This window comes from Microtus ochrogaster, unplaced genomic scaffold (genome assembly GCF_000317375.1).
Source record: "Microtus ochrogaster isolate Prairie Vole_2 unplaced genomic scaffold, MicOch1.0 UNK5, whole genome shotgun sequence".
Lineage (NCBI taxonomy): Eukaryota > Metazoa > Chordata > Mammalia > Rodentia > Cricetidae > Microtus > Microtus ochrogaster.
Window position 1 is genome coordinate 10,899,152 of NW_004949103.1, and position 26,179 is coordinate 10,925,330.

A 26,179-nucleotide genomic window follows, 5' to 3' on the forward strand; every position below is an offset into this window, starting at 1 on the left:
TAACTCTTCTCTAATACTGAAACATTATTTTCATTACAGGGAAAATTTTAGGTATGTACATGATAAGAATCATGGTAGGAAATTCCCCTGGATTGTACCTATCTGTTGAGAGCCAGGCCAACCCAAGGCTTTCATAATACCCAATGAAAGAAAAAGAGAACATTATTTCTGTGTCCTTGCCCAGGGGCGGACTTGCCAGGTCTGGTCTGGTGCCAGGTCTAGAGACTCTAAGGAAGTAAGGTTTCAGTTCCTAGAAACCTAACTTTTCCTCCAGTAAAGACTGGAGTTATCAGTTCCAAGGCCCCTGATGCTTGGTCTGTCTGTGATGGACTTGATACTGTGTTCTCTTTACACAATTTTGCTTGATTAGCTTCCTGTTGAATGTATCCCATTTCCTCCCGCCTCCTCCCGAATACAGAGTACATGGTGTTGAATTTCTCAAGAAACTCGCTTGTCTGAACTTGTGGAAGAACTCCTGATTCCCAACTTCCCCATTTTCTTTATTGTTTCGTATTCCTGCTTCTCTTTCCCATGAACTTAGTCACTAGAGAACAACCTGTTGGTCCAGGTCACTATCATTTGTCTTCCTCCAGAGTACGGCTTTTTACTTTTCTTAGGAAAAAGATGAGATTAAGACATGATTATGGATGTCTATAATTCAAGGTATATGGACAACTTAACAAAACATGTTTAATATCATTAAGAAAGATATAACTTTTGAAATTTCTTATTAATGTCACATAGTTAAGAAATCCTATTAGTTTACTTCAAGAATTATATTCATATATATGTATATATATCTATATACTTTAAATATGGTATTATTTTCTTTTATCCTACTTGTAGTGGATACATTTAATCAGAAGCCCTCATACGGGGAACGCGAGAGTGGCAAATTCATTCCATTACCCCAAAGCCCCAGCGCACAAGAATAAGCAACGTCTTAAGGCTTTCATTTTTTACATCTTGAATTAAAATTAAGAAACAAACATGCTTTCAAATTTGGGTTCTGATGGAATGAGACTTTTTCTTCTCTCTTCTTAAAATACACCTCTTTATCCTGAAGATAGGACATATATGGTTCAGCAGTCTTTACTCTCCTAAAACTTGCTACATTTTACAGAATTATGATTTTATTATCATTTCAATTTTTACTTATTTTTGTACTCAATTATAGATTATATAAAAACAAAACCAAATGAAGATATATATTTTTAATAACCTGCTTTCTGATTCCATTTAGGTGATCAGTTATCCAGGATCATACATAAATTTTACTATTTTATGGTATGCAAAAGGATTTAACAGTCCTACGCATTTTCTTTATGATACCTGTTTTGGCTGAAATAAACATAGCAGACACATATACTATCTTTATTCAGCCTAAAGAAAGAAAAAAGAAAAACAAAGATTGAAAGCTTATCTACTTAAAAAACCATACTGCTAATAAAACTTTTAATTTCAGATCTGGATAGTTTTGTAGGAAGTATCTTTAAGATTAGAGGATTTCTGAAATGGTTGCAGTGGATGCAAACATAAACTTCTGTTCTGGGAAATTAATACAGGTAAAATATTTTAACCATTTTGCAATTAATACTGAAAACATGAGTTCTGGTGAAAGTTGGTTCTCTCTATAATCTGAATTTGTTTATTTGTTCTTGAAAAAGATCTTGATAGCCAGATTTAAGAAAAATATCCCTTACGGAAGTCTGTTTAAACCTTGGGTATGATATTACAGGCCAAATTAACCTGGTGTAGTCTGGTGGAGGCCTAAAATTCAGAGTTTTCATGAAGTATTTGGAAGTACCTTTATTAGGCTTGGAGTAGGGTAGGCTAGGGTTGAATTCACATTTCCCACCTTCCCACTCCCAAACATAAGACACAAGAACTCTTAAAAGGTGTTGGGTGAAGATATAAATTCTTTGTATAATTATTTAAGCTAATTCAATCTCCCCTCTAAGAATATTTTCTGAGAGGGCATGCTCAGACACTACCTTTCCTTTAGCTGGATGACAATATCTTGAGTCATTGAGTAGCAGGTAGCATTTTAGCTTGTCAGGAATATCATTAGGTTGAAAAACATCAGTTTTCCAAAAGGTCTCTGATTTACTCTGTAGTCTTTAAACATTCTTTTGGCTTTATTTATATGTTGAGTGTTCTGCGTGCATGTATGTATGTGTACCACATGCATGACTGGTACCCAAGTAAGTCAGAAGAGTTTTGGTTCCTCTGGAACTGGAGTTACCATTTTAAGCCACCACGTGGCCGCTGGACTTGAACCTGAGCCTCTGCAATAACAAGTGCTCTTAGCCTCTGAGTCATGTCTCCTGCCCCTGTATCCTTTTGTAAATAAACAACACCAGTGTCAAAACAAATGCTTACTATTATCATGAAGCAGTTAGAATTTTGTTAACTGCCTTCTGGAGATCAGTGTAAAAAAGTGTCAAAAATTCAGCTCAGGCTGTTTCTTTTACTCCCTTTGTCACAGAAACAAGAAATGCAAGAGTCAGGGAAATGATTTACACATCCACGTTTGGAAATGGCTCTACTCAGTGCTCGGCTTAGCTGTTTGGTGGCAAACTGCAGTGCTCCGTTTAGAGTAGCATGATGTCTCATGCACTGACTGTGACTCTTAAGGGGCTTTTGAAAAGCTGAGCCCTCACAAGAGGCCGGAGAGGGACACTCAGGAATTGGTTCCAGTTTGGGGACACAAAGGGAGACAATGGGAGAGCCTTAGACCTGTCCCTTGAAGTTTGTGGACTGCATTATTTTGTTCTAAGAGTTCAGCATAATACAATTAGGATTTGGGATCTAAACATTTCCAAGTTTTAGAATATTTTAAAAGATTATTAACCTGGCGGGAAAGATTCTCAAGAAGTTTAAGGTTGGGCATCTTGGGGTCTTCTTCAGAGAGATGGGTAGGGCATTCTTTCTTCTTCACGTTTTGATTCTGTTAAATGATCAGGAGATGAAATTCGGGGGCCCATCAGAACAGTGGTTCTCAACCTGTGGGTAGCAACTCCTTTAAACCCTATCTCTCAAAATATTTACCCTATGATTCATAACAGTAGCAAAATTACAGGTATGAAGTAGAAATGAAAATAATTTTATGGCTGTAGGAGTGGTCACCAAACATGAGGAACTGCATTAAAGCGTTAGGAAGGTGAACCACTGATCTGTAACAAAATAGCATGTAAGCAGAAAAAGTGACAATTTAAGGCAAAACCCTAAACATGTAATGGACAGAGGAACCAAAGAGTAACATGTATCTAAAAATACATGCTCTCAGGCAGAATAAAAGAGTACTTGGTATCTGAAGACACCAATTTTCTGTGACGGGAAGAATAAAGGGAACACTTGCCACCAGAGCAAAACAAGGCAAAATTCTATCTACTTCACCTTTAAGCAACAGACACAAACATGCTCTCAATCTAGTTACAGTATCTACTTCATTCTGAAAAGAATACTTTGTTATTTACCTTAAGTCTGCCTTTTAGTGAGATGGGAGGGGCTGCCTTTGAATTGTTATTTACCTTAAGTCTGCCTTTTAGTGAGATAGGAGGGGCTGCCTTTAAATTGGCCTGTCCTTTTATAATTCTGTTTTTATCTCAAATACACTGCATCTGTAAGATTTCTCAAAGTACTCTTCAAAAGGCTAACTCAATCCCCCTTTTGAATATGCAACAAAAGAGGTGTATTAAAAGACATAAATTCTACACAGACAAGTGATCCTTCTGCTGTTTTTCTTTTATAGTTTCTGTATATATTTCTGTATCAAAACAAATTATCCTCCTCTATTCTAAACATTTTCACGCATAATTTAGTTCTCAAAAATGACTGATCTAAAATTCAGAATTCAATATAACCTTACAACTAACACATTTACTTAGTTTTTGTTATCTAAAGTTTGTCAAAGACGTGACACTCCTATATGTATTTGTTCTTTTCTCACAGAATAAGAGTCAAGACCTATGTCAGCTTTACAATAATAAGTTTTTATTGTTTGAATTTAATAAAGCATATTGGAAAAGTTCTCATTATAATGCTGAATAAGTACCAAACCCATACAGTATTCATTACTAAAACCCACGACTCCAATCAAAATAGTCATACTGACCTCTAGTGGCCAGACTCACTTTATTTCACTGATGGTGAAATAGCCAGATAAAATATTGTAAAGATGTATCCTGAGACATTTTTTATCAACAAAGCAATAAAGGCAGCAAGTATCTACAACGCAGAGACATTTAAAGGCCACAAATTGTCATAAAATACTGGTATGTTCTACGTTTTTAGTTTGCCAGCTTATTTTACATTAAAAACAAATGATACATACACACAGACTCTCATTTATTAGCATTTATTTAAAATTTTGTGTGTGGCACATGCATTTCAGGTCAGAGACTTAAACAGTGGGTGCTTTCACTGATTATGTCTTATTTTCTTTGAGGCAGGCTCTCAGTGAATCTGGAGCTGCTTATTTTGGCAGACTGGCTGGCCAGTGAAGTCCTGGGATTTACTGTCTCTTGCACCCACAAGTGCTGGGGTTACAGATGGGCAATCTGATTTTTATGTGGGTGCTGGGCATGTGAGTTCAGTTTCTCATGCTGTCCAGCAAGCACTTTACCCACTGACCCATCTCTCCAGGTTCTCTTAGTGATTCCCAAAGTGAACAAGGCTTTGTATGTTCACCAGTCACATGAGACTACTAAGCATCTGAAGTAGCACTAGTGCAAAATAACACCCAGAGATGCAAAGTCTTAGTAAGACAAGAAAAAAAATTATCTTTTTAATAATGTATACTGATTATACGGCTAGTGATTTTAAGCAGTAGCATCCAGGCATTTGTTCCCCGTCTTTCCTCCTCAGAATGCACATTCTTAGCTTTTCATCCCAGTGATTAACCTGGGGTATCTTTCTCCAGCTGGACATGGTGATCATTTCATTCCAGGTAACTAACACCACCATAGCCTATCACTTTAACCAGCAAATTGTGTACCTATCATTTTTCAGAAACTAGGAATGGAACAGGAGGATAATTATGGCACATTCCTAGGATGAAATCTTGGGGCACCCTGTCTGTGTCTCAACTTACTCATCCTAAAAGGAGATATAAATAAAGGATTCAATGAAGTAAAGCGCTTAGAATGGTGTCTGTCACATGAAAGGGGTCAATAAATTTTGATAGTATTAGCATATATGAATAAAGTTCTAAAACAGAAGGGGTTTTAAAAAGCCAGTTGCATTTATGGGTATTTATAGATGGTTAAAACATGAAAGCCATTGAATAGATTCATTCATTCATTCCAACATTTACTCATGTGGAGAATGTTCGGAGAGTATTCTTCCATCTTCTCAGAGGATGCTGAGGTACAGGGCAAGTTCTTTGAATTATGAATTAAGTTGATATAAAACAAACCACAAGAAAACAAAAACAGATCCCAGACACGGGATTGCGGGTGAACATGAAAGACCAAGATGATCGAGGCATGAACTCCACACACAGCTACAATGCAGGTGGCACAAGCTATACGAAGGGAAGAAAAGTCTGGAGAAGAAACATGAAGCCTTCCAGTGAGAAGTTAAGACTGGGGCAGCCCTCTCTCTTCCTGATACACTTCACCAACGGACACAGGACAGGAGGCGGCAGTTTTGCACAGTCACCAGGCAAGGAGCCAAATTAAGTTTCCCATTTTGGAGAGATGTGTCCAAAGCCCCAGCGGAGCCATCCTTGGGAGATAATTTTATATAATAACCAGTGCGTGTCTTCGCCAGGACCTCAAAGTCCTTTTGCACAGTCTGCGTTCTCCTCGGTCGGGAAGAGTTGTTACGCAGGAGTGTGAAGTAGACCCGGGAAGCTGGAGCATCTCCGAGCGGCTGCAGACTACCTTTACCCAGCCTTTCTCTTCCAGGACCCCCAGACAGCCCGCCCGCCGCCCGCCCACTGCGCCCGCAGGACCAGATCGACCTCAGGAAGCCCTGACTTTCCCGACCCCCGAGGGCGCCCTCCCCGACTCCCTCAAATGTCCCCTTCGCTCCGATTCCCGCGCAGGCAGCGGCGGGTCTTCTCTACTTTCTCATCTCCCGAGCGGACTACACCGGCACCACCAGCTCCGCGCAGAAAGTTGAACGCCAGCATCAGCTCGGCTCCTAGACGACGACACCACTTCCGGCCACGCCCACACCAAATCTCCACAGCGGGGGGGGGGCTCGGCGCATGCGTACCAGCAGCGGCAATTCAGAAGGGGGACGGGTCGGAGAGTCCGTTGTCTCTTTCGGCTTCCGGGTCCCGCCTCTCGCGAAAATCACGCTGAGTCTCTCCCTCTCGCGAGACGTGTTTCAAAACTGTGGCGGTAACCGCGCCCCGGAGGCTCGCTCACCGGTCTTGCGCGTTTGTCATCTGGCGCCATGGCGGCGGAGAAGAAGCGGCTTTCTGTGAAGGAAGCTTTTCGGCTGGCGCAGCAGCCGCACCAGAACCAGGCGAAGCTGGTGGTGGCGCTGAGCCGCACGTACAGCGCGGTAAGCGGCCTAGCCTTGGCGCCGGCGCTACCCCCTCCCGCCCCCCGCTCAGCCTTTTGCATTTGCGCGACCCGCGTCGGGGTGACCCGGACTCAGGTTCTCTGAGGCTTGCCCGAGGTCTCCTGGTCTCCAGCCAGTGATCGCCACTCCGGGCATCGTCCACGGCTTCTTCCTTCAGTTTTCTCCACCCCCTTCCCTGGAGCCCCGGAGGAACGATCCGTTATCCTTAGTTTGGCAGTGACTTGGAGACGTTGGGTTGCGAATTTCAGACGTCCTATTTTCCTTTGGGGTTTCTGGTTCATCGTAAGAAATCCGACTATGTTATTTCAACCAACTCCTAAGCTTAAAATCCAATTCATTTCACCAAATATTAGAACCTAGCCTTTCCTAGTTATGCTAATTGTTCATCGACTGGAGCTGTGAGCGAATTTGAGGCCGATCAATTATTTTGAAGTTCGAGAAAAGTAAATACGAACGTGATTAAGGATGTGGACTAGGTTGTGGAAGTTACACTAAAAGGAAATTGCCGGATATTAGGAAGGCCTAAATAAAATGAGTTATTCTTGCCGAAAGTTTGTGTTGCATTAATATGGTAAGAAAAACATTGAGAATCCAAGAGGTTTGGAAGAAAAACAGTCAAAATTTATGCTTTCTACTTTTTCAGAGGTGCAGATTATATGAAGAGAAGTTTGGGCAGGTTTATTTTCCCTTTTCTTGGTTTGGATAATTGAGAGTTTTTTAAAAATGATTTTAGTTTGCCCTAAGGCCAAAGCTTTCAGCAGTGTTAACGGTAGTGTGGGGAATAAAGAATCTTCATTACTGCAGCTCATGGAGCCGTTTCTTCCATCTTTCAGGGGGATGATAAAACAGCTTTTCAGGAGGAGTTTGTTCATTACCTTAAATATGCCCTGGTGGTATATAAACGCGAGCCTGCTGTGGAGAGGGTCATCGACTTCGCTGCCAAGTTTGTTACTTCATTTCACCAGTCTGATCAGGAAGAAGAGGAAGAGGAGGATGGTGGCATTTTAAATTATTTGTTCACTTTTCTATTAAAGGTACTGTGAAAACAGTACTTTGGGAGAAGTAATGAAGAGACTTTCTCCATGGTGTTTGTCATTTTCCACAGTGAAATGCCAGTGGTAGAGGAAATGTATGAGAATAAGTCTTTTATAGGAAATCTTTACTGTCATTAAGCTGAAAGGGTAATTCTAGTTGTTGAGTTGTTAACTGCCTGTTTAAATTCTCATGTTTGTTGTGAAATTTTTCTGCCTGGAAGTAAAACATTCCTACAGAGAAGAATATGCTTATTTTTTTTAGTACAGCAAATATTTTTCCAGACCACTTGAGATTATATTGACTATTTAAGAACAGAATGTGACTAGGAATAACTTTTTATTTGTTTTTGTGTAGTCTCATGAAGCAAACAGCAGTGCAGTCAGATTTAGAGTATGCCAGCTCATTAATAAGCTTCTGGGGAGTATGCCAGAAAATGCCCAAATTGATGACGACCTGTTTGATAAAATTAATGAAGCCATGCTTATTAGATTGAAAGATAAGATTCCAAATGTGAGAATACAAGCGGTTTTGGCTCTCTCTCGACTCCAAGATCCCAAGGATGATGACTGCCCAGTAGTTGATGGTATGTATGGTTTCCTAAATCTTATTTCAGTATTTGGATTTGATGTGTGCATGTATACATGTGTGTGGGTGTGTATAATCACGTGGAAGCCAGAGGTTAGAGTCAGATGTTTACAGTTGATAGCATCTCTCATTACATCTAGAGTTCATCTACTCAGACTCATTGGCCAGCAAGCCCCAGGAATCCTGTCTCCTTGTCCCCAAGTGCTAAGATCCTAGGTTCTTGCCACTATGCCTGGTTTTTCATGGGTTTGGAGATTGAAATGGAACATCAGGCTCATGCTTGTACAGCAAGTACCCATCTCCCTAACTGAGCATTGAATTTTTACTTATTCATTATTTATGTCTCTATGTGTTAAGGATAGAATAAGGAAGAATCAACCCAATAATTTAAAATGAGAACATCAGTACTTTTAACTTTGCCTTGCTCTTACTCCAGTTGTATCCCTTTCTCAGAGATGGTGATAATTACAGTGAATTTTAGGTTAATTGCCCTATTTGCCTGAAAAACTAAACTTTAGACAATTGGTGTTTGTTTCAGTGTTAAATTTTGTCTGCTATTTTTTGATGGACCATACTACATTTTTGTGTCTTTTTTTCCTTCAAAATTATTTCTAGTTTTAGTGTGGTATATTTTTTTTCTATGTTTTATGGAGTTTATTCTGCATTTTAATGGCCCCTCTAGTTGTTTGCAATTGCTTTGCTTTAAAACAGTGTTAGAAGCAGGGTGTGGTGGTGCCATGCCCTTAGTCCCAGCACGCTGAGGCAGGCAGATCTCTGAGTTTGAGGCTAGACTAGTCTATGGAGTGAGTTCCAGGACAGCCATGGCTACACAGAGAAACCATATCTTGAAAAACCATACCAAACCAACCAAACAGAAACCCCCAGTGTTAGGATTTTTATACATGGCTTTGGTGCATAGATGAAAGGGTTTTGTAGAGTTATACTTAGAGATAGGCTTATAGGCCCCACTTTATTAGACTAGGTGGAATAGTCTAAAAAATTATTTACTTATTAATAGTCTCAATAATGGGGCATGAAAGTATTCATTTACCCACATCCTCTTTAGTTTCATCACATTTTAAAATTTGATGCCTTATCTAGTCTATGTTATTGTTATCCATCTTCATAAATTTATCATGTGATCATCATGAGTTGCTTAATATTGGTGGTACAATTTGAGAAGTATTACTATAAGTGATTTTTTTGTAACACTAGCATGTACTTGGACAAATGGATTGTAAAGTTCAATCACTCAGTGTGACTTCTGGTGCAGTCAAAAGTTCCACTAAACGTGTATAAGATTACTGCCAGTATATTTGATAAACTCTTGTATAGTCAAATTTTTTTAAATAAATAGGAGTACACTCAAACAATTGTAAAAGTATATTAAACACATGAATTTATTACAGCCACTTATCAAAGTTAAAAGTGTAAAGTCAAATGTGAACCTTTATAACTTCTCTTCTGAATAACTATTCTAACTGTATAGAAGTTCATTGAGTTGTATAGTCTTTGGGTTTGGTTCTTTAATTTTGGGGTGTGATTTTGGTAGAGGTAACATTTTTATAATAAAGTTTAAAATAAATCAAAATAATAGGTCCTTATAGAAAACCATATCAACTTAAAATAAATTGCCTGCTCTAATCATCTCCTGACTTTTGAGGCTGTTTTCCTTTTTAATCTCCAGTCACAGTATGTTAAATTTTAATTCCATTCTCAGAAAGTTATTGAAATTTTTTTCCTTTTTTGCTAAAAGTGACTATATAAGAGTAGTATATGGTCTCTTTGTTATTTAAAAAATGAAATATCAGAATGTGGACATATCTATGACTTAAAGAACAATTTTAATATTAAAATGTATTACTTTATTTTTAGCGTATGTTACTATGATAGAAAATGATTCAAATTCAGAAGTTAGACGTGCAGTGTTATCCTGTATTGCACCATCAGCAAAGACTTTGCCAAAAATTGTGGGGCGTACAAAGGATGTAAAGGAGGCTGTCAGAAAGCTGGCTTATCAGGTAAATAAGTTAAACATCTTCAGAAGGCATGTTTTTGAAAATGAACCAATTTATGGCATTTTGGAAAAACCTTGGTAGCAATGATTTTTTTTCCAATTGGGACTTTTGAAGAATATAGGTAATTTAGGTAGAGTATTATTGTATTAAATGGGTTAACTTCCTGGATAATACAGTATTCATAAGTAAGATATCTCTAAATTGTATTGAGATTAATAGCTATCTTTTACCTTTTTAAGGTGTTAGCCGAAAAAGTTCATATAAGAGCTATGTCCATTGCTCAGAGAGTACTGCTTCTTCAACAAGGTCTTAATGACAGGTCAGGTAAGTAAGATACACATTTTTGTAAGTCAGACTTGAAGTTAATAAAACTATCATTTCCATAAATTTGATGAAACATTTTGAGGTTAAAGGCCTTTATATTTTGAAGGAACAAGGCATTTTTTTTAGACTTCTCTGCTTTAGGGAGGGGAAGACTATTCTAAATTCTATGTGGTTGTGTTTTTCAGAAGTCTGACAGAATCTTTCCTTTTATCCTGTCTTTCTTAGACAGTATTATTGTGATTCTCTGTAATACATAAATGTGTTCTGTGCATGAGAAACAACAGGAATGAGCAGCCCTGTATAATACCCCACTCTTCTCATAGGTCAAACTAGAAGATCTCCTTATATGAAAGATGTTCTAGCTGGGCGATGGTCGGGAGGCAGAGGCAGGCGGATCTCTGTGAGTTCAAGACCAGCCTGGTCTACAGAGCTAGTTCCAGGACAGGCTCTAAAGCCACAGAGAAACCCTGTCTCGAAAAACCAAAAAAAAAAAAAAAAAAGATGTTCTAAAAATTCTTGGTTGGCTCTCATGAAACATTTAGTCTCAGTTTTGCTGTACCAAGAAAACAAACTTGAGTTTGTGAATATTGTCAGAGGACTGACGATGCTTTTAAGTCAGCAACTCTCAACCTGTGGGTCACAACCTCTTTGGGGGTCTGAAAACAAATCTTTACATTATAATTCATAACAGTAGCAAAATTACAGTTATGAAGTAGCAGTGAAAATAATTTCATGTTTGGGCGTCACCCCGACATGAAGAACTGTATTAAAGGGTTGTAGAATTAGGAAGGTTGGGAACCACTGCCTTAAATGATACAAATAAAATTTGTATGTTGTGATTTCAATACTGCAAGTTGAATTCATATAATAGAAGTCAGCAAGTGAAGTAGTAGATTTCTTATATTCTGATGCTTGATATTCAGTGAGGAGGCATTATGAAGGATTTTTTATTCAGCTTTATAGGAGTTAGGTTTTTACTGCTGAACTCCCATATGTATTTTGAAATAGGCATTATCATGACTTAGTAATTCTGCATCTTTTGTTAGCATGCTTTGTTCTACCTATAGTCTGTTTGTATTGTTAATATCAGTGTTAACATTGACTCAATAAAAGTTAATTAAAATGGGGATAGTGGGGGAAAGTCTAGAGTGTACATTGTTTACCTGTCTGAAATGACTCCCCAGATGCTGTGAGACAAGCAGTGCAGAAGCATCTTCTCCAAGGCTGGCTGCGCTTCACCGAAGGAAATATCTTGGAGTTACTTCATCGGTTAGATGTGGAAAATTCTTTTGATGTGGCAGTCTCTGTTCTTAATTCCTTATTCTCAGTGACTCCTCTCAGTGAACTGGTCGGAATCTGTAAAAACAATGATGACAGGTATATAATAAAGTATTTAAATCGAGCTTCCACAATTATAATTGGTTTTCCCTCCTTGTACTTTTCAGATTTCATCAGTACCTTTTATCTGTCCCTCATTTTTTTAATGAATGTCTTTTTTCCCTCTGGTACAAGAACTCATTATTTTTTGTCAACTACCGCTTCATTTGTGCCCTTTCATTTTGTAATTTTATTTTTGTATTACATTTACTGTGAAAACATCCCCAAATGTACATTCTTGTCACATTAAGCTTATTTGAAGCATCTTAAGTTTCTTTTTCTTTTAATAATTTTTTCGATGGGTCATTTATTGACTTAGTAATTAAAATACTTAGTTATTGAAGGAAATCTATACTTTATTCCCATTTTTGTTCTGCTTTCCAACTGCCCATAAAAATAATGCTCTCTTATTCTCTTTTAAATGAAGGAAGTTGATTCCAGTGGAAACATTAACTCCTGAACTTGCTTTGTATTGGCGTACCCTTTGTGAATATTTGAAATCAAAAGGAGATGAAGGTGAAGAGTTTTTAGAGCAGATTTTGCCAGAGCCTGTAGTATATGCAGAGTATTTACTGAGGTAAAATTTTTCTTTTGGTTTGAACTGTACTTACATTGCTGATGTGCCGATCTCATAGCCCTCTTATTTAAAGTCATCGTTGGAAAAAAGTTTTTAAAAAAACTGTTGTATTCAAGTAGGTATAAATGGGTGTGTTCATTGAGTGTTTCTCAAGAGTCTGTTGTGTGGTTAGTATATTGAATGTGTGTGTATACTATCCCTGTCTCAGTGACTCAACATTAGCAGCTGATTAGTGTGGCTTTCCCTGTTAAAATTTTTTTTCTTGATTGAATTTTATTTAATATTCACATATGATGAATTTTTTTCCCCCAAGATAGGGTTTTGCTGGAGTTTTAGAGCCTGGCCTGGAACTAGCTCTTGTAGACCTCTTGTGGCCTCGAACTCACAGAAATCCACCTGCCTCTGCTTCCCGGGTGCTGGGATTAAAGGCGTGCGCCACCACTGCCTGGCCATGATGAAATTCTTAAAAATTATTTTGAAGCACGATTAATAAAAACTCAGAGAGAGAGATTGGGGTTCAGCCTGAAGGTCAGAAAAGCAAAATAGCCAGCCACTGGCTCTTACCTCTATCTCAGTCTGAAAATGGTGATCCTGCCTCCAGGAATCTCAGAACGAGACTGATTCATCAAGCTATCTCCTCCCATTTTATAATCCTCTCGAGTTCTGGGATTAAAAGCGTGTACCACTGTTTCTGGTTTCTATGGCAAGCTAGTGTGTCTACTGGGATTAAAGGAGTGTGTAATTGGTGGCTGGTTTTACTTTTCTGATCCTCAGACAAGTTTTATTTATTAAAATACAAGTGAAGTGCCACTACATTGTTCTTTGTAAGCTGTACAAAAACAGGTATGATGGTTAGATTTGGTGCATGGATTACTGTCAGAATCATAGGATAGTAATATATGGCTAGTTTTAGCTTAATGTCTTTTTTGATTAATAATACACTAAATAAAACAACTTACTTTTAAAATTTTATTTCCTAAATTATCTGTCTTGGCTAATTCTGTGTCAACTTGACCTCAGCATTTTGGGAGAGGGAACCTCAATTGGAGTAATGCTCCCACTAGATTGGCCTGTGATGGTCCATTTTCTTGATTGATGGTTGATTTGGAAAGGCATAGCTTACCATTCTTGGGCTGGTGGTCCTGGTTCTATAAGAAAACAGGCAGAGTATGCCATGGGGAACAAGCATTTCTCTATGACCTCTACATCAGCTCCTGCTGCTAGGTTCCTGCCCTGTTTGAGTTTTTGAGTTAACTTGTTTCAGTGATGGACTGTAGTGTGAAACAGAAAATAAACCATTTCTTCCCCAAGTTGCTTTTTGTCATGATGTTTTATCATAATAGACACCCAACTAAGACAATATAATTTCTAATTCACTGTAAAATTATATTAAAAAATACTTAAAATTCAAATGTAGAGGTAAATTTATTCTTTTATCCCCAGTCCCATCAATCATTGTAGAGTTAACAACAGAATATTGGAGTGTGCGTTTTCAAATCTTTTTCTCTACATGTTTTAAATGCACATGTAAGTTTCCTTTTGAAAATAGAGCGTATTTTACACACACACACACACACACACACACACACACACACACACACACACACTCACACTGTTTTCAGGGTTTTATTTTTTTTGACCTGTATATAAAATCACTATTTGTAGGTATGTGGTATTACAACACTATTTTGAGTGCCTTGTGTGCTTTGTAAGTGCACTTACCACTGAGTTATATCTACTTTATTCTACTTATTTTAGTTACGTCCAGAGCTTCCCAGTAGTTAATGAAGAACAGAGAGGTGATTTTACCTACATTGGAAATTTGATGACAAGAGAATTTATATGTCAGCAATTGATTCTAATTATAAAATCTCTGGATACCAGTGAAGAAGGAGGAAGGTATGTCTAAATGTTAACATTTGATCTAATTTCTTTTAATTTCATTTATTTAATAACCTACCTTGGTTTAATTCTTAAAAGATAATTCTGATTTTAATTTTAGTGTAAGTATAAATGATGATGATCTATCCTCTGGTTAATCAGGCTTTTTTTTTTTTTTTTCAAGACAGGGTTTCTCTGTGGCTTTGGAGCCTGTCCTGGAACTAGCTCTTGTAGACCAGGCTGGTCTCGAAGTTAATCAGGCTTTTTAAAGAATAATTTTTATTGAATAATTTCATATCCCTCTCAAGACTCCTCCCATTCCTTTTGATTCTCAACATGTTCCTTCTACCCTGAGCTCCTGCTTCCCCATTATGGGCAGCATTCCACACAGTGCACTCCAGAACAAAAATGATTCTCCCTCCCCTAGTAGCTATCTACTGTGGTAGCTTCTCAGCTGGGGGGTGGTAGGGTCTAAGGAGCCCTCACCCCATCTGCACTGGAGTGTTGGCTGCAGGTCACCTGCAGATAACTACAGCTGCCGTGAGCTCGTGAGTGTAACAACCAAGTCTTGTCTAGAGGGCAGCTGGGCAGCTTATTACTCCCTCTTAACTCCCTGGCTAAATCCCATACAGTTTGTTACAGTATGACTAGATCTATCTAATCTAGAAGTGCTATAAAATTTTCTCTTTCCCATTTCTGTATATTGAAACGTATTTATACACATAGTTAATTAATGTCAGGGTTTAATCTGAGAAATGTGTTAGGTGATTTTGTTGGTGTACAAGCGTAGTATATAAGTTTAGATGTTATAGGTTAATTGTTCATTGTGGTCTTTTGGTATATAATTAGAAGATGACAAAGTATGTATGAGGTTGTTGCAAATATAACTTTCATAGTAGTAGTATGCTGAGTATATGCTATGGTAAAGGTAAAGATTACCATATAATTATGATAATTATATAAACCAGTAGCAGTCATTTAACATTAAGTATGATGTGTTGTATATAATTGCATATACTATACTCTTACATGTATGGCAGTTTATACCAGCATTACTAGAGAAATGGCATTTACGTACAGCATTATTAAGGTTATTAAGCATTTGATATATAATGATTTTTATACTCCATAATGATTTTCTGGGACTTCCATTGGGTATGTGGCCTAATGTTTACTCAAACATCATTATGTGGCACACGATTGCATATGTATGCATGTTTCTATGAGTATATATGTATATAATCCTAGTATAATTCCTCAGAGTAAGTAATTTCCAAGTTTTTGGTTTAAAATATTTATTGCAAAGAGAGGAAGTAGTGCTATCTAGAAGATTTGATTCTCGCCCCCCCCCCAATTTTTGTTAATTTAAGATCAAGGTATAAAAATATAATTTATATGTGTATTTTTAAATCAGTTGGAGAATATGAGGGTTTTTTTTAACCTAAAGTTTGTATGTATGGAGTTTTATACTTATATTTGTAAACAGAAGTAAAAACTAAAACAGATGTAAAGAGAAGTGTTAGAGAAAATGTATTTTCAGTTGGCAAGATGGCCCAGGGGTTAAAGGTGCTTGCTGTCAAACCCGATGACTTTCATTTGATTCTCGGAACCCTCAGGGTAGAAGGGGAAAACTAATTCCTGTAATTTCTTCTCTGATCTCCACATTCAGTTCTAGGCATGTGCCCTCCCATGTATGCACACAGAAAATAAAGAAAAAATGTTTAAAAATATAAATAATGTATTTTGTCGGAGTGGTAGTTTAAAAAGATCTTTTTGATTACAGGAAACGACTGCTGGCTATTTTGCAGGAGACTCTTACACTGCCTACAACCCCAATTTCCTTAGTTACTTTTATTGTCGAGATACTCCTCCACATCATCTTAGATGATAATAAAAGGATACAGATTGTAAGTGTTTTTCTTTTTGATATAGTTAAGAAACTTTGATCAGTGACATCCAAGAGTCACAATTTCTCTTTAGCACCCTTGCCTTTGATTGTTTTAGTGTTGTCCAACATGTTGCAAAAAGGAAGAAGAGCACGTTTTTCTTACACAGTTTAAAACACTTCTTTACTTAGCATGCCTGTTGAATCAGTGCAGCAGGTCTGGGAGGAGGGAACAATTGGGATGAGGTTTTATTTGTAACTATTGGTAACTAGTGTGTTGAAGGAAGACTTGAGCTATGTATCCCTCATTTGTCGTGTTGGGTAAGTTTTTAGCCTTATTTTACTCATCTGCAAAACCTTTTTTTTTTTTTTGCAAAACCGTTTTTTGTAAAAAACCTGATGTATACTTTTAGTAATGCTCATAAAGTGTTTGATAAATACACAAGTCTGTTGAATATGCTATAATAGTTCCAGAAATGAGGTCTAACCCCTTGGGGAAAGTTAGCAAAAAGAAATACATTTGTGTTGGTTATTAAAAACCAATTGCTTGTTGGTTGGTTCAAAATTAGTTTGTCCAGATCGCTCCTTACATATTTTTTTAGCTTTTTTTTCATATTTTTTATTAAAAAAATTATTTTTTATTTTACATGTCAGCCCTAGCTCTCCCTCCCTCCCCTTCACCTGCCTCCCTCCCCATCTTCCTATACCATTCCTAATTAGTGGTTATCTAGAATTTCCTTATTCAGATGGGAGGCACCTTTTTTCTGAACTAGTGAATTCCAAGTGACTTTGAAATGAAAGTCATTATTATCATTGCTTATCGCTTATATATTGTGTACTAAAGGAAGAAAACAAATTTGTTTTTTTTTTAATTTAACTTCCACAGAACTGAAGGAGTTAAAAATTTTAGATTATAGAGAGTAATCTATACAAGAATTCAGTTTTTCTACTTTTTAAATACTGCATTAGTGATAATTTGTCTTTAGTATCCATATGACTTAAATTATTACTTTTTAGTCAAATAATACATCTGATTAAACTGTTAAGTTATTTTGTTTGCTCATTTGGCTTTTTGTTTTGTTTGTTTGCTTATTTATTTATTTATTTATTTATTTATTTATTTATTTATTTATTTATTTTGAGATAGGGTTTCTTTTTGTGAAGTCTTAGCTGCCCTGGAACTAGCTCTGTATACCAGGCTGGCCTTAAACTCACAGGGACCCTCTTGCCTGTACCTCCAAGTGTGGTGATACCTTGTTTGTATAAATAAAGCTTGCTGCCAGTTAACCATATCACTTCCTCTTTGTCTGTACAGACCTCCAGAACTCTATGGTTAGCTAGTGACTAGCTCTGCCCTCTGATCTTCAGGCAAACTTTATTTGTACAAACAAGATAGCACCACACCCAAATGCTGGGATTAAAGGCATGTGCTACCACCACCTGGTGATTATTCCAGTCTTATTGTTCGATCTTTGTATTAGTTGCTGTGTTGTTGCTATGGCCAAATGCCTGTTGTAATGGTTACTCATATCAGTTTGTCAAGATTTAGAATAAACTAGATGACAGACCTAGGTATGTTTGTGAGACAGTTTCTAGATTGGGTTAGACATGATGACACCATTTTATGGGCTAAGGTTCTGAGCTGACAGAGTGTAAACCAGCATTCACTTTGCTTTTTGATGCTAGTACAATGTGACTGCTTCATTCTCTTTTTTTTCATTCCCTCCCCTCAGTGGTAGACTGTTAGTTTCACACTGAACCAAAACGAATGGTTCCTTCCTTCAGTTGTTTTTGTCCCAGCAATAAGTAATTAATACTAGTGTCAAGAAGCATGGGGAGGAAGTGGGGGAAGGGAAAGGAGAGAGGGAGGGAGGGTTTGTTTTTCCTTGATGGCACAGTCTGTCTTGATGGGGAAGGCATGGAGCTGAGAAAAAGATGAGGCAATTGGTCAGTCACATTTTGTCCACAGAAAGCAGAGGCGAATCTGATGCTCAGTTAGGTTGGCTTTTTACTCAGTGTAGCTCCCTAGACTGTGGGATAGTAAGGCCCACATTTAGATTGTGTCTTCCCTAGTTAAACCTCTTCAAAAATACCCTTACTGACATGTCCAAAGGGGTGTCTCCTAAATGATTCCAAATATAGCCAGGTTGGCGGTGTAGATTAATTAACCTTTGCAGGCTATCTCTTCTCAAGCACAGTCACTTTACAGGCAGTTGTTCCAGGCAGGTAGCGTTGATCTTTTATTGCATCTGTATTACTGGGCTGTTCACCGAAAAGAGTCACCATCTTGGGGAGTATCTGAAAACACCCACGGTGACTATCAGGTGATACCAAGTCCAATCAAGTGGACAAGATGAACCAGCACAGTCTTTACTTAGGATTGTGAAACAAATGAGTATGTATGACTTTATCTAATTCTTCTGCTGTCTTTCAAAGATGACATCTGCTTGTCAAGATGACAATTTGATGTAGTGTAGCTGTTTGTTATCATTTGCTTGTTTAAACATGGATTACAGTTTGTATTTTGAATTATTGCTATCAGGTCACAGAAATTATCTCAGAGATTCGTGCACCCATCGTTACTGTTCGTGTTGATCCATCTGATACTAGAAAAAAGGAACTCAAGGTAAGTCTCTTCTAAATCAAAGATATGCTTTAGTGATGTCCTTGTTGCCTCCTGCTAGACTTCTCAGAAATATTCTCATCAAATCAAGTCTTTCAGTGTTATACTCTAAGGGTATGCAAATCATTACCAGATTACAACAGATTCGCTGATCTGTGTTTCAGGAAAATGAAATCTTATATTTGACTGCTTGAATCCTGAGTCTTTTTGATATTGTGACAAATTTTCAAGTTAATTTTTGTGTCTGATCAATTTCTATCTTTTTTTAGATAGCTGAAATAAAAGTTAAGCTTATTGAGGCTAAAGAAGCTTTGGAAAATTGCATTGCTGTACAGGATTTTGACCAGGCATCAAAATTAAAAGAAGAGATAAAAACTTTGGAAGATGCCAAAATAAACCTGCTAAAAGAGACAGAGCAACTTGAAATTAAAGAAGTTCACACAGAAAAGGTATATGCCATATTTTTTATACTAAATTTTAACTAGTATTATATCAACGCACTTATTTTCTTTAATTCATTAGACTACCCAAATGTATTTACTTTGGAGTGAGTTGTGACAATACCATGAATTAAAATGAAAAAAAAACTTTAATTTTGAAACTTTCATTTTATATTTTTAGACTTGTGATGTTTGAACCACCTCTTTACATAGCCCTGACTGGCCTGGAACTTGCTTTGTAGACCAAGCTGGCCTTGAACTAATGGAAATCCTCTTGTCTGTGCCACCACACCACACCTGACATTTTTGGACTTTGAAAAATACCTTTAATTTTTATAGCTAGGACTTGTTCCTTTGTCATGTTTAATTTGAATATGTTCTTCCTTCTCAGAAAACTAGTCCTCTAGTGATTTCCTTAGGCCTTTTTATTTTTTTTCCATGAATGGTTTAAAAAGGAATTGCATCTATCTTTTTTTTTTTTGTGAAAGGAGGTCCATGACCTTTTTATTGTTAGGATAAAACATCTTTGGTGAAGAAGTACTTGTCTTCTTTGGTAAATGGATATTTGTGTAGTTAGAAAAAAAACAAGCAGCTTTGTTATTTTTTTTTTAATTTATTTATGTGTATGGGTATTTTGTTTGCATGTGTGTATGTGTATCGTGTATGCCTGGTGCTCTTGGTGGTCAGAAGAGAACATCAGATCCTCAAGAACTGGAGTTTTAGATGGTTACAAGTTGCTCTGTAAGTGCTAGGACTGGATCTGGTCCTCTGCAAGAAGAGCAAGTACTAAGAACCACTGAATATCTTCCCAGTCACAACTTTGTTGTTTATTTTTAATGAAACACTTGATATTTAGTAATATTTGAAGTTTTTCTATTTTTTAACTTAGTCATTTGACAAATTCTCTTAAAAGGATTATGTCTTTGGTCATCAATTTATTTTAGCATATGATAGAATGTATCAGTTTGTGTGTTTTATGTTTTTAAAGATCTTGTCTTTGTATTGAATATACTTATAATTGCACTTATTTTTGTTTGTTCGTTTTTTTTTTTTTTGTTTTTGTTTTTGAGAAAGGATTTCTCTGTGTATCGGTCTTGGCTGTCCTAGAACTCGCTTTATAGACCAGACTGGCCTCAAACTTGCAGAGATCTTCTGCCTCTATCTTCCAAGTGTTGTGATTAAAGCAATGCACCACCACCTGACTATAATTGCACTTTTGATTTGGGTAGTGCTTAAGACAGTGCTGAACAAGCAAGCGTACTGTGTATGAGAGTTCTAGAATTAATTGTGCATCTTTAACTCCCTAGTTATAAACATATGCTAACCTGACACTTCACCTTTCCAGTGAGAATGTCTCATTTATTTTTATGGTCAGTAGCTTATTTATAGTCTGTAGCTTATCCTAGCCTATTAAATTTGAGACAACAATAACAACAACAAAATTTAAAACAATACAACCGGGTGGTGGTGGCACATGCCTTTAATCCCAGCACTTGGGAGGCAGAGGCAGGCAGATCTCTGAGTTTGTGGCCAGCCTGGTCTACAAGAGCTAATTCCAGGACAGGCTCCAAAGCTACAGAGAAGCCTTGTCTTGGAAAACCAAAAATAAGTAAGTAAGTAAATAAATAAATAAAATTTCAAATTAAGAAACTGTTTGAAAAAGTGTGATGGTGTGTATCTGTAATATTAGTGCTTTCAGTCCTGGGTCAAGGCCATCTTGGGCTATATAAGTGAGGCCCTGTTTTAACAAATCCATTGGAGAGGTAACTCAGTAATGAGAGTGCCTGCCTAGCACATGGAAGCCCTAGGTTTGATTCCTAGCCCTGTCCCAACCCCACCTGCTTTTTCTCCCCAAAGATAAGGAAAGCATTTGTAAAAGTGGTCTGCCTGATTAATAATCTCTTGACTTTGAATATTGAGTGTCTTTTTGTCTTATTTGGGAGCCATGGCTATTATAATTCTAATGTAATAGATGTTGTGATATCAGGAAACCGGAAACTTTATTGAGAAATGTGTATATGTAAAATGCTACTGGTTTCCCCAGAGGAAGAAGTAGATTAGCCTGAGATGTGAAGAAATTTAACTTGCTCGGCTTTTCTTTGTTATGAGACACTAGCTAAGAAAACAGTTGGGAGGGAAGGAGGATTTTTTGTTGTTGTTGTTGTTTTGTTTTTGTTTCATAGTTCAGAGGTTTCTACATATTAGGGTTGAGAGGGTGTGGTAGAATAGAGTGGCCCCTGTTGTGTGATGTGTTACTCTTTTTACTCTTTCGGGGTCCCACCACCCAACTGCCACATAAATACACATGGAGGCTTGCTTATTCTTAGTGAGAATGTCCAGCCTGGCTTGGTTTATTTCTGGACAGCTTCTCTTAACTTAAGTATCCTGATTACCTTTTGCCTCTGGGCTTTTTTCTTTTCTTACTTCTGTATATCTTACTTTCACTCTTACTCCATGGCTGGCTGGTGGCAGACCCCTGATGTCCTCCTCTTCCTTGTTGCTCTTTCTATTTATTCTCTCTGCCTGCCAGCCCCTCCTATCCTTGCTCCTACCTTGCTCTTGGCCATTCAGTTCTTTATTAGACCATCAGGTGTTTTAGGCAGGCAAAGAATCACAGTTTCACAGAGTTAAATATAACACAAACAAAAGCAATATATCTTTACACCATTAAACATGTTCCACAGCATAAACAAAAGTAACACACCTTAAAATAATATTCCCCCAAAGGCTCCCATCCTGACTGACAGGGAGCCAAAGGCCTAAGCTGTTTTTTCCTTTCCTGCCTGTATTCTTGTTCAGGCTTCTACCCTGTGGGTTGGTGCCACTTGTATTCAGAGTGGGTCTTCCCTTCTTTGTCTTTGAAAAAACCCTCACAGATACATCCAATGATGTGCTTTACTAATGTTTACTAGCTGATTCTCAGCCTAATCCAAGTTGTTACAAGGTTAATCATCAGTCATAGTACAGACTAACAAGTTAAAGGATGGTTTTTCTGTAGTAAGCTAGTCGGGTGATTATCCCTTCAAGTTCTTTACAAATGTGAATTCATTATTCTAATTGCCCCCAAATCCCACTATCTTTCAAACCTAAATAGTTAACTGTGAATTTATACGTTTAACACACTTTGTCTTGTCTCTCCTTAATGAGTAGTTAAGGAAATGTAGATGTTGTAATGATATGTTTGATGACCCAGAGTTTAAAAAAGGTGCTTGTTTTACTTCAAAACTTTATGTTTACATGGAGACAGGATTGGATAGAAAATAGATAAATCAGAGGAACTATTAAGAACCAGATAAATGAAAGGCCTTGGATAGTCAATATTAAAAAAACTACATTATTCAGAGATGATGGTGGATACAGGGATATTTTTAAAGTGTAGGAAGAGTACTCTGTCTTAGAACGTTTAGTATTGTTTGAAAATAGAGAGTGATAAAAGCCTAGATAGTCATATTGCTTGGCCGACTTTTAGAAGTTTAGCTTGAGCCGAGGGCCCTGTGAATGAGGTGATGGTGAGTACAAACAGAAGAGATGTGTGTCAGGCTATTTAAGAGTTAGTAGGAAGAAGAGAGAAATGAGTTTAATAGAGAGATGGTCATGATATGATAGAATGCATGCGTTAGAAACTTAGCAGTGAGTTAGTTCCAATTTGCATGTATTGTCTTTAAGGAGCCCATTCAAGAAGTGTCTTATACTTGTATATAAGATGTTGAAATTTTGAAAACAGCTGGCTATTATGTGACAAAACTTCTCCTAGGGAGATACAATGCACATATTACTCAGATAGGAATCCCACAATAAACTAAAGTACAGATACCACTGAAATCCAACTTGGTGAACCAATGAGTTCTATTGGAGTTACTTACAGAAATATGGGTGAGAGATTACTTATAGGAACAGAAATGACTCATAGATATCTGTATCACCAAAGCCCACCCTAGACTTGCTGACAGCTCACAAAGTTGGGAACTTGGAGCATACTATCTATACAGTCTGCAGATAGCTTATCAGGTTGGGGGATGTCTTTTCCAGGTGCCTCAGTTATTCTAATCATCCAACTGGCAGCTCACCTGGTTTCTGCTTCTTCCAGGCTGCTGGCCTGGTGTTTTTGCAGATGCCTTGTGGTTCTGGTCAGTTTGGGTGATTTCCTGAATCTATTTTGAGTTGTTTACCTTCTGTTTAAGGAGCTCCCCCTTAGGATGGACAGTTTCAATCTAGCAGGAAACTCTTAGATAACACTTGGCTAGCTCATAAATGAAAAATAGAATTGCATGTTTGGATAAAATAGCCTAGGGAACAAAGAGTGACTATTGCCATAGAAAACTCTCAAGAGAGCAATTCTGTAAGAGATAGGCAAAAGTTATACTTACTAATGCTGGATATTTTGTCCTTTATTTTAGAATGATGCTGAAACATTACAGAAGTGTCTTATTTTGTGCTATGAACTGTTGAAGCAGATATCCATTTCAACTGGAATTGGTGCAACCATGAATGGGATCATTGAATCTTTGGTACACTGCTGGTCTCTGAGGCCTTATACTCCTCTATCTTATTATAGAATATGTTTATTAGTGCTTTAAATAATTAAAAGTCTACCATTTGAAAAATTTGATAAATATAAATAGTGAACTATGTATATCCATAATGACTACTTCATAGTATGAGGAATAAATAAGATAATGCATTTTTATAGTCATCATTTAAAATAAAATATAAACTGTTTCTTTAGAATATGTTCATTGAATGCATATTATTTGAGAAATGCTTGAAATATAGTATACATAAAAAATAAAACATAGAATGCTATCCTGAATCCTCTGCTCAAGTGAAGGCAATAGTGTTAAAAAATAGATACTATGTATATTTATGTGCTCGAGTGTGACAATAACAAAGAGGCCCTCAATTTCTAAGGGGTGTGGGGCGCATGCAGTGGGTGATAGGAGACATGAGAGGAGCAAAGGGAAGGGGGAAAGGTGTTGTAATTAAAATATAAAAATTAGTTATTTAGGCTATTGACACTGGATATGAAGATTTCAATGGTCACAAGTTAACTTAGTAATTGCAGGGTTTGACCTATTTGAGGAGAATGATCCTGTTATATCTTAAGATATGTGAAGAGAGGGAAGAACATTTAAAACCAGAGCCATATGTAAATATTAAAAACTAGTTTAGATTGATACATACTATAATAATAGTGTGGGAAGTCCTCTGTATATGTGTTGCATTTATTGGTTAATGAATAAAGCTGTTTGGACCAATGGCTTAACAGAGTAAAGCCAGGCAGCAAATCAAAACAGAAAGTCAAAGGGATGCTATGTAGCTGCCTAAGGTAGGTGCCCAAGAAGCAAGAGGTAACAAACCATGAGCCTTGTGTTAAAATGTAAACTAATAGAAATTGGTTAATTTAAGATATAAGCGCTAGCGAACAATACACCTAAGCAATTGGCCAATCAGTGTTGTAATTAATACAGTTTCTATTATTCAGGTCTGAGTGGCTGGGAACGAAGGAAAGAGCAGTCTCCTTTTATATAGTAACAGTTTTAAAGATGGAAGAATATAAAATTTGTATAATAATAATTTTTATCATTTACATTCTGTAGCACTATTTAGAATATATAGGATTAACTCTATGTTAATCTAATGCTATGTTAAAAATAGTACTTTTCGGACTGGAGAGATGGCTCAGAGGTTAAGAGCGTTGCTTGCTCTTCCAAAGTTCCTGAGTTCAATTCCCAGCAACCACATGGTGGCTCACAACCATCTGTAATGGGGTCTGGTGCCCTCTGCTGGCCCGCAGGCATACACACAGAATATTATATACATAATAAATAAATAAATTAAAAAATAGTACTTTTACTGATTTCTTTTTGCTTTAATGTGGATTTTAAAATAACCAAAGTGACATGTAGTTTCTGTTTGTGACCTCTGTTTTATTTCTGTTGAGTGATACTGAAAAAGAGATATCAAAATCAGACAGTTGAACATGCTAAAATCACAGTGAAACATGTCTGAAATGAGGGTGTAGGAAGGACTACACCTTATATTAAGGAATTTTGTCTCATTCTGTTAGCATTGGGAATCTGAATCAGATTTAGCAGATGTGGGAATGTTACATATTGAAACGGGAAAATTTCTCTGTGTTCTGTTTAATCAACTTTATAATTACCTCTTTTCATTTTTTTAACTGAAAACTTTCTTTTTTAATATCTGTAATAGTATGAAAATGAAATAGCCTTACAAATTCATATGGAAACCATCAATTTGACCTTAATTTTAATATAGCATTGTAAATTTTTTGCCTTGTTAAAATTTAATTTTTACTTCATTGTAGATTCTTCCTGGAATAATAAGTGTTCATCCTGTAGTAAGAAATCTGGCTATTTTGTGCTTGGGATGCTGTGGACTACAGAGTCAGGATTTTGCAAGTAAACACTTTATGTTATTCTTACAGGTAGGATTGATTTTATAACAAAAATCATGTGTCTGTTTCCTGAAATACTCTGTATCTCTAGCCATATGTTAATATTCTGGATGTGTTCAGATGCTTATTGATGATTGTGAATAATCTTTAGGGATTCAGTTTTTTCTTGATATCTTATCAAGATGTTCTTATAGAAAGAGATTGAAATAACAGTTTAAGATGATGATGTACCATGTATGAGTGCATACTATTTGCTGTCAGTGTCCTCTGCTTAGGATAAAAACAGTAGGTAAGTGATAAAGAGAACCCACTTAAGTCTGTGCTGAAGGGGAAACAATAGCATAGAGCATAGCAGCAGCAGGAATAGGAATGAGAAGAGGGTGAGGAACTATTTCATTGACTTGGCCTTAGTCATATTTTGACATTCAGGATCATAGAGAAAAGTTAAAAGAGCAAGCCTTATAAATACCTCGGTT

General features: G+C 37.0%; 2 protein-coding genes across 2 annotated transcripts in view; one reads left to right on the plus strand and one right to left on the minus strand.

The window, feature by feature from the left end:
* Nucleotides 1-2,456: 2,456 nt before the first annotated feature.
* Dcaf16 (DDB1 and CUL4 associated factor 16) lies at nt 2,457-2,987 on the minus strand. Its single transcript, XM_005372494.1, is given in 4 exon segments — nt 2,457-2,484; nt 2,486-2,718; nt 2,720-2,929; nt 2,931-2,987. Coding segments are annotated over 4 exon segments (528 nt in total).
* Nucleotides 2,988-6,380: 3,393 nt separating this feature from the next.
* The window catches only part of Ncapg (non-SMC condensin I complex subunit G), a 33,421-nt gene continuing 13,622 nt past the window's right edge, over nt 6,381-26,179 (plus strand). Inside the window, exons 1-13 of the mRNA XM_005366003.2 lie at nt 6,381-6,519; nt 7,374-7,574; nt 7,930-8,158; nt 10,036-10,181; nt 10,418-10,502; nt 11,687-11,879; nt 12,307-12,456; nt 14,215-14,355; nt 16,121-16,244; nt 18,765-18,848; nt 19,115-19,294; nt 23,683-23,793; nt 25,614-25,733. Coding sequence (XP_005366060.1) covers nt 6,409-6,519; nt 7,374-7,574; nt 7,930-8,158; nt 10,036-10,181; nt 10,418-10,502; nt 11,687-11,879; nt 12,307-12,456; nt 14,215-14,355; nt 16,121-16,244; nt 18,765-18,848; nt 19,115-19,294; nt 23,683-23,793; nt 25,614-25,733 — 1,875 coding nt within the window. The 5' untranslated portion in view covers nt 6,381-6,408. The remainder of the gene's footprint in view (nt 6,520-7,373; nt 7,575-7,929; nt 8,159-10,035; nt 10,182-10,417; nt 10,503-11,686; nt 11,880-12,306; nt 12,457-14,214; nt 14,356-16,120; nt 16,245-18,764; nt 18,849-19,114; nt 19,295-23,682; nt 23,794-25,613; nt 25,734-26,179) is intronic.